The 12,279-nt window shown below is 45.2% G+C and overlaps 1 protein-coding gene across 6 annotated transcripts in view; it reads right to left on the reverse strand.

Annotated features, from left to right (window-relative positions):
• The window catches only part of mast2 (microtubule associated serine/threonine kinase 2), a 169,313-nt gene that overhangs the window by 25,250 nt on the left and 131,784 nt on the right, over positions 1-12,279 (reverse strand). For 4 of the 6 annotated variants that reach the window (XM_041935955.1, XM_041935954.1, XM_041935958.1 and 1 more), the window contains 4 exons: positions 9,015-9,090; positions 7,657-7,677; positions 6,404-6,482; positions 5,005-5,159 (listed from right to left, as the gene is read on the reverse strand). In XM_041935955.1, coding sequence (XP_041791889.1) covers positions 5,005-5,159; positions 6,404-6,482; positions 7,657-7,677; positions 9,015-9,090 — 331 coding nt within the window. The remainder of the gene's footprint in view (positions 1-5,004; positions 5,160-6,403; positions 6,483-7,656; positions 7,678-9,014; positions 9,091-12,279) is intronic. The other 2 variants (XM_041935957.1, XM_041935960.1) reach the window with 1 other exon arrangement.

Here is a 12,279-nt window from a genome sequence, read left to right on the forward strand (position 1 = left end):
AACCTATGGACTCACATGGCTGCACACAGAGACCAGCGGACCGTGTGTGTGTGTGTGTGTGTGTGCGTGCGTGTGTGTGTAGCTGTCAGTAATGAAGCCTCGCTGCAGCGACTGTCCGTCAGCTCTCGGGGGGGTTTCATGAGCTGACAGTGATGTCTCCTTCAGTCCACGTCGGCTCCAACAGAATATCAATCCATCTGTCTTTCACACTGGACTCAATTTTTCTCTCTATTTCCCTCCTCCGGGGACTCATCTCTTTTTATATTCTATCACAGCCCCCCCCCCACCACCTCCAACCTCCCTCTACAGTCAGACAAAACAGCGACAGCAGCAATATCCTTGACCTTTCTGTGTCTCACTTTCAGGAGAATAAGGGACGACAACAGGTGACAGGCAGCGTGCGTGTGTGTGTGTGTGTGTGTGTGTGTGTGTGTGTGTGTCATGGCAGAGAAATTTCATTCTAAGCAATTTTAGGCCTGTTAGCCTGATGCATTATTCATTCCATCCATATGTGACTGTAAACATCTCCTGCTAAATATTGCAACTGCAATTTTAATGTTTTGGGACACGTGAGAATAATCTGATTAAATGATAATAAATCGTTTTCATTTCAACTTCTGATCTGTCATGGTCAGTTTTTTCTTTTTTTTTTTAGAATTTTTAAGAATCAAAACACATCCTTGATTTTTATTCTGTTTTGTTTTCCAGGATATTGATTTTTGTGTTTAGAAAATGACTAAAACAAAGGAAACTGAGAGCTGGAGGGATCATCTCACCATAACTTCACTCTTATTTTAATATTTAAATGACCTGCACACTTGATAACTGCACTGTTTATACACTCAAAATGTTCGCTGATGTTGGACCACAACATTATTAATAAAGTTAGAAAAACTGATCCACAGTGTTGTACTCTGATTCCTGCACAACATCAATAAGAGTATTTGAAAAGCTAACCTGAAGTCAACTCAACTGACTAAAACGAAGCAATAAAGAGAACAAAAATAAAAAAATCATTACAGTATAAAATAATATTAATCAAGATCAATCAAAGCAAAAATATGCAATAAATATATATATATATAATATAACAACAACATAATAATAATAATAATAAAACTAAACTAAATATTATTTAAAAATAATGATAATAAAACAAGTTAAAGATAACAGAGTCTAAAAAAACATTCCTTGTCAGACAAAAGATGAAGAAGACAAGAGAGTAAAAATATGAATTTGGGGCTCCAGATGTCTTTGCACAGTATGAGTCATCGGTACACACACACACCCACACACACACACCCACACACACGTGACCTGCGTGATGAGGTAATGCTTTAAGTCATCCATCGGCAGCTCAAAGTCCAATTACCAGCCTAATAGGAATGAGAGCAGCCTGAACGTGACATATGAGCTAAACATCATGGAGGCTGTTTATCATTGGTCCAAACATACGGTGACAGGTAACGACACACACACACACACACACACACACACACACACACACACACACACACACACACACACACACACACACACACAGCACATAACCGTGCTTCCATTCCTCTTTTGTTTAACGCTGCTTTGTTGTGATGCTGCACGTTTTTCTGGTCAGCTTTTAATGTGAAAACAGGCAGGAAGTGTTGAGTTTTCCCTTATAAGTAACCAGCCCAACATTGATTGAACTGACCCTTTGGACAAAACAAGCCTCCACTGTGCGCCCACACACACACACACACACACACACACACAAAGACACACACACACACACACACAAACTATATAGCTGATGTGTGTCAGTCACTCAGAGCTCGAACACCTTCAACTTTAAAACTCTCCTTTCATGTTGGCGTTTCTTGAATAAAGAAAAATCAATCAAAGCCCGGCCGGCGCTGCCAGCGGGCTCAGTAATTAAAGGTTAGCCTTGACAGAGACGGATTCAGCGCCACAGGCTGTTATGTACATTCTTTAATTTTCACAGAATATCTTTTTCTCCTCTCTGTGTTATTCTTCCCGTGTGCTCGTGGCTCTGAGCAGCCAGAGACTTTATTAAAATAAAGCTCCCGTTCAGAGCGAGCTGCAGCGGAGGTCGAAGTGAAATCCCCGGGATGAATAACACAGGGAAGGCAGACAAAGGCTAATTACAACGCGGCTATATTTCTGCTGTAATGGGAAATAAAAATCGCCTCGCAGCGATCCCGGCAAAAAACGTCTTTGTCATTATTTTGAGAAACGACCTTGGAGACGAGGCTTCGGAGGAAGTTCTTTTGTTTTAACGCGGGCCTCCAAGTTCAAAAGTTAGGATAGTGAGAGAGAGAGGAAACATTTCTGCGATGGAATAAAAGATAAAATGTGTTTCAGCTGCAGGGCTTTGCATGATTAAAACGTGAGGGCGTTTTCCTTCTCTGCAGCTAAGTGGTGATGTCACATGTGACAAAAGGCACTCAAAATGCAAACGAGCTTATTGGTAGAGAGGGTAATTGAAGTAAATCAGACGAGACAGCAAATCAGATGGTGACGGTGAGGTGGGGGGGTCTGAGAAAAATAACATTGATGCTTCACAACTGAGGCGGCCGACTCGGGAAATGAGAGGCCTAATTGACCATGACAGAGAGCTGGGGATGAGGTGTGTGTGTGTGTGTGTGTGTGTGTGTGTGTGTGTGTTCACCACAAAACCTCAATATCCCCCATGATGAAATTCTTGACTCCACTGAAAACATCTTGGTAAAAATCTCCTGAAAGTGTTTTGTAGGAGGGAGAAAAACTAAAATCAGATTATTTTAAAGACGTCCTTTTTTCCTGCTTTATACAAATAAATCTTTTTTACTTTCTGTAAGTCCTCTTCCTGTTTCCTGATCTGTTAACGTGAACTCAACACTCTGCTCGTCCGTGTTTTCCTGATGAGCAGAAATGCTGTTTTCAGTGTTAAGCTAGAGTCAATGAAACTCAACACTTCCTGCAGACGTGTCACAATAAAAGCCTTTAAGTTCATGAAGGCATTTAATGTGAAACATATGTGCAGGAAGTGTTGAGTTTCATTGACTCTAGCTTAACACTAAGCAGAAACAACTGCAGTAAATGCTCTTTGTGGACAAACTGTGGTAGTCTGAGGGTTGAAATCATGGAAAGGGTTAGAACATGGAAAGGAGACAGGCCTGCTTACATTACATGAGTGCTGACATGTATGATATGATGAAGAATATGTGGTTTTGCAGACAGAAAGTCAATGGGCTGCAGCGACTGAAGCACAGGTATGATGGATGGACGCTCGCTCTCGGCGTGCGGAGGAGCGAATGGTGGACGGACAGATAGATGGGGACGGATAAGAAGTGATGGATATACTGCAGAACAGGAGGCTGAGAGAGGAACGAGCTGAGGGGGGAGAATAAAGATTAGAGAGGAACAAAGAAACTGTTAAATGATACAAAGGGTGACTGTCATCACTCACAGCAGACTCATAAAATTAGCATAAAACTGCGCTCTGCACCTCATTTTCATCTGTTCACACTCTCTCATGGACAGACACACTTGTCCCCCCCCCCTCTCCTCCTGGGTCCAATCATCATCTCTCTCTGCTCCACACTGTCCGTCTCATTCACGACGTCCTGTTTAAGCTCTTCCTCACACTCACACTGAACCCCAATCCTCAGCGTAGCTCTCAGCGCTCTGTCGGTTATTTATCTGGACTTGCAGACTGTTCGCTAAGAGCTTTTTAATGACACTCGCTGCTGGTGGACTAATATGATGCCAGGCTTTCCACTGAGGCTCATCCACCCTGCACATGAGGGGGTGACTGCTGGCTACAGCCGAAACACTTTTCAAAGTCATCTGCATGCAAAATAACCTGCTCCCCGTCTACTTCATCGCTATAATCACAGCACTTTGGTTCTGTGAGCGTTTCTGACATTTCTGATCAAAGCTGGAACATTTTGTAACATGTCATCCTCCACGTTTTTACTCTCTGTATGAACGTGCATCTTTTGCCTTTCATCATTTCCAATTCTGTTTCTATTTTCCAGAAGAAAAAAGAGATTATGTAAGGACGCACACATGCACGTGCACACCACAGCCGGACATCAATCAACAAACACAGTGGGACTCTAATCAGACACACACCATGCAACTTCATCCTCTTTGGTCTCAGAGGATGACAGAATTCAATATCTCTCCGTAAAGGAGCAGAGATAAAGACGGGGAGGAAGCTGCTGAGACAAGAGCTGAAGGTGAGATAGAAAGAAAAAAAGATTAAAATGAAGAGAGTGATGAGGAGGGATGACACAGAGAAGCAGAGACAAGCTGAAAGTCAGTAAATCTAAAAGCAGCTCTTGACAGGTAGAAACAGAGGCGGAGAAAAAAAAAAAAGCCGTCTGAGCTGGAGATGAAGCACAGACGGACAGACGGACAGGTGAACAGGTGCGTGTCACCGAGATAAACAGCGAGGAGGCTCTGCTCGCGCCCACCTGTCATGGACATGTCAGAGGGTTGAGTCTGACCTTTCTGACGGCGACACACAAACAACACACAACCCCGGGCATGAAGGTGTGCTAATGTTTGTCTACCTCTGCAGGAAGCCACTCACACCAGGTCACAAGGTTCATATTCAGTTTGGAAAAAATACACTTCGGGTCTTATAAGCAGCACAGATACACACTCAGTGGCCACTTTATTAGGTACTGATGTATTTAGGTATGTATTTGAATTAACACCTGTCTGACAGCGTGAATGAAAACTGAACATTGGGATCTTTGTGAAGGCAGAACATGTGGCAGACTGGAGGTGGACTGGATCGTATTGCTTTAGATAGTTTAGGCTTGTCTAATAAAGGGAGTGTAGAGCATACTCAGACATACAGAGTAACGCAGGTCCAAACTTTTTTGCATATTAGCATTCAGTATTGATCTCCAGCCTTTTATGGTGCAGAATATAAGTGTTTGGAGGCCATTAGAAGCCGGGCTGGTTGCCGCCTGCAGCAGAGACACAGAGACCTTCACACAGAGCTCCTACCTGAGGCTGCGGGAGCGCGGTCTCATGGCGGGGGAGCGCCGTCCCTCCTCGTCCGTGATGCTCTCGGAGCTGAAGTGTTTGGTGAGGAAGTGCAGCTCGTCCGGAGTGGGCTGGAAGGGCAGCTGGTGCAGCTTCTCCTGAGATGAACAGGAGGACTGTGAGAGGAGGAGCACAGAGGGAGCAGATTACAACCAGCACTGGAGCTACTGCGGGGTTAGGCTGGAGCTCGGCTGAGACTGGGGCTAGTCCGGGCCAGGTGAGGGCAGGGAATGCAGGGTCCATTCAGGACCGGAGCTGCTGCAGGGTTGGGCCAGATTTAGGTGGGTCTATGTTTTTAGTATGGAGCTAAAAAAACACAATCATGACTTATATCGTCAGAAGCACCGTGTTTTAGCTCAGTTGCAGTTAAATGACTTGTACCGTTTGCAGAGACACAGCTGTGGTCCTGTGCTCCTCTCCGACAGTAAGAGATGCTAACAGCAGTCGACGATGTATTCATATTAATCTGTGGCTGCACGCTGCTTTCCTCACTGTCTACAGCTCGTCACGTCGTTTGTGTCGTGTAGTAGCAAAATACGCTAACTCTGCCTCCAGATGTGCCACTGGAGAGCCACAGTCGAATATCTGGACTAAATCTGGGCTAAATTTGGTTGAAAATATCAAATATCAATAACAAAAGAAAGTTTTATTAGACATCTAGGTCTGCGTAGCATTGCTCCAGCAGTATTTAGAGGACTATGTTTCACAGGTCCAAAATACAGATCGCAACAGTCATTACAATAACTCTGAAACAGTGGTTATACATTAAAAGGGAAACAATCACTTTTCCACCAAATTATTCCCACTTCTAATGACGCACAAAGGCCCAGTTTCATCTAACAAGTCATTTATCTTCCATAATAAGAGAAATCAAAGAAGCCCTGGCCCTCTGTAAATACAGCGAGCTAGCAGGCACGCTAGCAGCCTGCATCTACGAGTTAAGCAGCTAACTCGGCTCACTGCCTTTGATGCACGCTGAGCTTCATTCTACAGGCGGCAGGTACAGAGGAACCGCACGCCGGGGCATCAAGAAGGGAGATGAAGGAACAGCAGACGGTAAAGGAGAGGGAGAGGGATTAGACCAGAGGGACTGTGGATATGTCCCGATGAGGAAGGAAAGAAAAAGAGGAGAAACAGACCAGGAAGCAGAAGTACACTCGAGGGCATTAGAGGGGAGGTAGTAAGGAGAGGAAGGTGGGAGAGCACGGGACTGTATCACAGCAGAGGAGGTTTTGCTGGCTTGTTGCTTTGCAGTAAAGTCAGAGGGAGCAGAAAGAATTTATTTCTGGGTTTTGGGATCCACATAATCATAAAACACATACAATTATACGCAGAGACAGAGCAGAGGAAAGATATTTACCGAGACGGTGGAGCTCGGAGTGTTGGTGCCATAGCCAGAGGAAGGCAACGAGGCCAGAGACCAGCGTCTGCCATCCGTCCTGGGGGAGAGACAGAGACGGAGAGAGATGAAGACGTCATGAGCAAACACCCACCTTTTCATATTAAAACACAGACATTCCCTAACAGCATATCAAGGAGACGCAGCGCCATCACATACAGCAGAGAAGTGATTCAGCTGAAGGAGAGAAAGTGCAAACACGAGGACAACATGGACTCAAAGAGCAGGCAAAGCCGTGAGGAGGATCCACCGAGACTCTGATGGTGTGAACACCTGAGAGCCACTCTGACCTGTCTGCTCCTGACAGACAGCTGGATTTTACACTTCAAAATGCTTTGGATTTGGTTTATTAAAACATAAATCAGCTGTTATTCTGCATTTCTGTTATTATCAACAAATCCAATAAAAAAAAAATCTGATCTGTCTCTCAGCGCTGACTTCCTGTCTGTGGCTTCAACCCCATTGGTTCCTGCTGAAGATGGAAGTCTCTTCACAAATATGTAGTTTCCTTTTTAAAAGGTTCATTCACTTCCTAAACCAGCTGCTCATTGTAGTTTTTATCAAACAAACTGGAGGAAATAGAGCTTCTGTAGGGACTATTTTCAGCGGCAGATTAATCCACATTTGATGCTGTAGTGAGTGTTTGTGGCAGCAGGACGGTGTGTGTGTGTGTGTGTGTGTGTGTGTGTGTGTGTGTGTGAGACTGAGTCAGAATAACAACAGAGTGTGTGTTCATGGTGGTGAAGGAACATGTCAGTCAGAGCAGCAGTGAGGCTCACTGATGTGTTTTAATGGAGCTCTGTGACTCAAAGGAAGAAGATCTATCAGGCTGTGACACACACAGAACTGCTAGCAGTTAGCAGCTAGCATTCACTGCTGGTTCTGAGATCTGCTGACGATAAGAAAAACATAGAATATCACCAGTCTCATCCTTCAAAGAACAAATATTTGTTTTATGACCCATCTCTCCATTCCTGGGTCCCACAGACTCTCCTGACTCCAGATTTTATTTTTGGCTCAGTGTTTGTCACAGCAGCTGCAGACATTGTTCCTGCACAGAGTGTTGGGCAGCAGAGGGGGAGACCCTGCAGGGTCCTCGTTGGTGTCATTCAATGTGTGTGTGCTCAGCCATGCAAGACCGGGGGGGCGGGGGGCAGGAGGGTGGCGGCAGGGAGAGGGGGGAAAAAGGTCTAAGGTCAAAACTGAGAGGTTACCTGTCAGCCCTGTGTCCGTGACTGTAAGGGAGACAAGACAGGGGTTTTCTTTTTACAGCTGTCACCGACACAGTGTGTGTCACACGCATGCACGCACGCACGCACGCACGCACACACGCACACACTTTCCAAGCCTGTTCCAGCACTTCTGGGGCTTTGTAGAATAACTAGGCATTGCAGGTTATTCTTATTTCATTACAGCAGGTTTTAGACATTTTCCAGGAAAGTCAATATGAGACAAAACCAAACCAAAAATAATGCTTCTACTAAAAAAATATATTAAAAAAAGAAAAAAGAGGACAGTGTGTTGTTCTGTCACTGTCATCGTCACACTGACTGTTGAGACTTTTGTCTTAACATTTCTGTTATCTTAGATTGACAGTCACATACATTGCCTGAAGACAACATGATGCTTTCCATCCTTCCCGAATAGAAAAGGAAAACTGAGAGGCTTCTGAGCCACCAGCCAATGACCCTGAAATGAACGACCTGTCACATCACCCTCCACCACAGGGTGTCGCTGCTGCACAGCAGCACTGAGGTCAGCAGTCGACGGAGAGGGATTTCCAATTCAAATCAGCATTAATGCCTTTTTTGGCTGCTGCACGGCTGCCGTACAATGCTTGATGATGTTGTCATGGAAATAGCCCAGGGGTTCAATATGACAGCAAATGTGTGTTACCATGGAAACATCATCATCTTAATGAAGATCTAAGAGGCAGGTTTGCTGAGGATTTCTTTATATTTTATATGAGCTTGTATTAAAGTCTTTCATCTTGGATTGAAAATCACACAAGTGTCTGAACACGCATGCATCTCTCTGTCACACGCACACGCACACGCACGCGCACGCGCACGCGCACACACACACACACACACACACACACACACACACACACACACACACCGTCTCAATAATTACTATCTGTGCAGAGGGCCCACACAGATAAGAGCTTTATTAATCCTGGTTTGAGTGGCAGGCTCAGAGTGATCATCTGCCTCGTCGTCAGTGGCAGCTCGGCTCTCGAGGCGCTGAGGCCACTGAGCCGTTTCACAGCGCTAAAAGCTGAAGTACAGCTCATCCATTCTGCCCTCAATTCCTTCACTTCCTGTCTGATTAAAGTCTTTTATTTTGATTTTACTTCCCACAGAGGATTCTTAGCACTACTGTTTTACAGTGAAGTAACCTGCTGTGTTGCTCCAGATCAGGCAGAACGTTTGTGGACAAACTGTGTTTATAATCCCAATTTCAACCAGTTTTTTTTACATGTTTTCCATCCCACCCTACCTATATAGTGCACAGATTGTTTTCCAGCTGTGGTCTAAAACACACCTGCACAACAGAGTGTGTGTCTCACCTGCGTGCAGGAACAAACGAGAAGTGTGCAGCAGTGTTGGGGGAGAAGTTGCGAGGGCTGTCCAGAGGGCTGGTGCCTGACAGACAAAAAAGAGGGATAAAAAGCACACAGGTAAGCATAATAATCAGACGCCCTTCTGAAAACACATAATCTCAGCAGATTAAATCAGTTCAGTGACAGATTCTGGGTAAATAAATCTGAAATGACACGAGCCCAATCCATTGATCAATGAATCGCTGGAGCTCTAGCTGTTATGTCACCTTACAGTATCCTTACATTTCCGAGGAGATACCTGTATTTCCTTATCGAGGAATATTTAGGGTATAATCTGAAGAAAAACTACTCACACTTGAAACTTGAAACAAACCTGACAAATTACAGACAAATGAGAAACCAATGCGGGCGTCTGTGTGAAAGCAGAGTGCACAACCTTCATCCTCCATCCATTCTTCTTCAGGCCCTCAACAAGACGAGAGGATGGAAGAAGAACAAGAATGTGAAGAAGAAGCTCAAGTGATGACGATGAAGTCAAATGAAAAAAATAAGAGGAAGGTGGAGAAATAAGAGGGCAGACTGATCTGTCTCCTCCATCCACAGAGAGAAGTGTATTTAGATAAAGGAGGAGAAACTGTTTCCACTCACTGCTTTACAGACCACAGACAGTGGCAGACAAAGAGGAGTGACGCTTGATTTCATTTCAGTGAACTGCTAAAAATCACCTGTGGGTCAGAAGCCTCATATGAATATTAATCACACCTGTGGGTGCGATGTTTCTTAAAAACACTGATGAAGTTGTTATTCTTTGCAAACGCCGCTGCAGCTTCCATGTTGGCAGAACAGAAACACGAACTTCATGCCACGCTGGATAATAAAGCGAAACCGAAAGAGCAATTCGGTCTGAAACACGTCATCAATCAAGTTTCAATCAGGTTCAACACGGAGAGCAAACATCCGAGAGGCGGACATAAAACACCTGCAGCACCAACTGAACGATATGCTGCGGAGGCGACGCCCAGAAAACTGATGATCCTCCTCTGAATGAAGCTGAGATCGCTTCATGAGCACGCTGACACATGCACGCATAAACACATGCACACACATACACATGCACACATAAACACATGCACACACATACACATGCACACATAAACACATGCACACACATACACATGCACACATAAACACATGCACACTCATGAACACACAAACATACATACTCTTCCATACACACCATGCACATGTGAACACATAAACACGTGAACTCAGAAACACATTCACACATTAACATATGACCTACAGACACACACACACACACACACACACACACACACACACACACAGACACAGACACAGACACACACACAGACACACACACAGACACACACACAGAGAAACACACACACACAGACACACACACACACAGACACACACACACACAGACACACAGACACACACACACACACACACACACACACACACACACACACACACACACACACACACACACGGATGGGAGAGGGAAGGCTGCTGGCCTCAGAAACAGGAGCAGAGATTAAGTAGTCGGACATTTCCACATCAATTATTCATTTTCCTCGGCAGCTCGTCTGGACGATGCAGAAACTCAAATATTAATACGAACATTTGCTTCCTGTCAGACGGGACCTGTCCGTCTGCGGCTGGAGAGCAGAACGCGTGTGTGTTATTAGTCAAACAGAAGCTTGTTAGTGTTCGCAGCACTTGTGTGAAACGTCTCCTGAAGATCTCGTGTGTTGCTGAAGTTACATTTGAAAGAGAAAAAGGTCTCGCTGGGGCTGTTAGCAGGCGCAGTCACTGCACGGTCGCACTTCACGGCTCCGGCTGCTGTGGACCATTAGTCAATACAAGGCTTATTCAGAGACAGGAGAATCCATCTCCCTCTGCAGAGGAACCACACACAGCAGTGACGTGGACACTCTGTGTGTCTGTGTGTGTGTCTGTGTGTGTGTGTGTGTGTGTGTGTGTGTGTGTGGGACAGTCAAGACTTCTCAGCTATATTTGCATAAGTCTGTGCAAAGTTTGGGGGCTCTTTGTGTCTCAAACCATCTAAGAAAGCCTCATCTGGTTTTGATGTGCAGCGCTTTAACGACTAGATAATCAATCAATGAACTGATCGACTACATGCATCGCCAACTGTTTGGAGTCAAAGTCAAGATTTGCCACTTGGGCCGTGGAAGCTTTTGATGGTCATTTCACTACCTTTCTGCTATTTCCTGTTGACATGTTGTTTCACTGACAGGTAGGCTGAAAACCTTGTGGGGTTTAATCTGTTACAGTCACACCTGTTGTTACTTATTTCAGACAAACACTGATACGATTTCTGTCCTGAGCTGACGGCTTGTTCGCTTGTTACTCGTCTGTCCGTTTGCACGATGCTCAGGTGTGTTTGCAGTCTCAGGTCACAGCTGTCACACAGAACCTGCAGGGGTCACTCGTTCCAGCACTGAACTGAAAGTCATGTGACATCCGCCGGGATCCGCAGCGACTTTCAGCATGTTGACTTTTCTCTGATTGGTTACAGAGAAAACTCAAACCACTCTTTAAATCCACTTCTCGTCAGGAAAAAAAAAAAGAACCACTGTGTGGATTTTATTTTGAACGTGAACAAAGAGGCCAAGTGAAATGTAAATGAGAGCTGAGAGCACGAGGCAGGCGGTCTCATCACAACAGGTTGAGAAGCTGCTTTGCTGTCACATTTTTAGAAGGTTTGTGCTGCAAACTGCAGTGACAGTGACCTACTTAAGCAAAGACCAAGAAACACACCAGCGTATGAGACACATGCAAATGTAATATCTGCTCTGTGCCGCTTCAGTCTCGCTCCCTCGCTGCCTCTCCAGGGAGAGCGTGGCTGGGGTAACAAAATACAGCTATAATTGGGGAGGGGGCGGGAAGAGAAAATGTGTATTTCCTCACGAGTGTGCGACAAGAAAGTGAATAAGAGAAAAGATCCCTGCCGCCTTCCTTTCTGTCCTTCATTACAATTACAAAGACGAGCGTCAGAATTCATCAGGAGTCAGAGCACACGGAGCTGCCAATCATCAGCCGGCCTTCGCCAAAGAGCAGCTCGCCGTCAGCCAGGAGGACGGAGGGAGGCTCAGGGTGGGTGGAGGGGGAGACAAAGAGAAGATGTACATGTTGAGAAGGAGGAAAGGGGACAGAGGGGAAGAAGGAAAAAAATAAAGGAGGTGTTATGGAGATAAAAAAAAAATGAGAGATGAAACGAGGGATT

Source organism: Chelmon rostratus, chromosome 4 (assembly GCF_017976325.1).
Source record: "Chelmon rostratus isolate fCheRos1 chromosome 4, fCheRos1.pri, whole genome shotgun sequence".
Taxonomy (NCBI): Eukaryota; Metazoa; Chordata; class Actinopteri; order Chaetodontiformes; family Chaetodontidae; genus Chelmon; species Chelmon rostratus.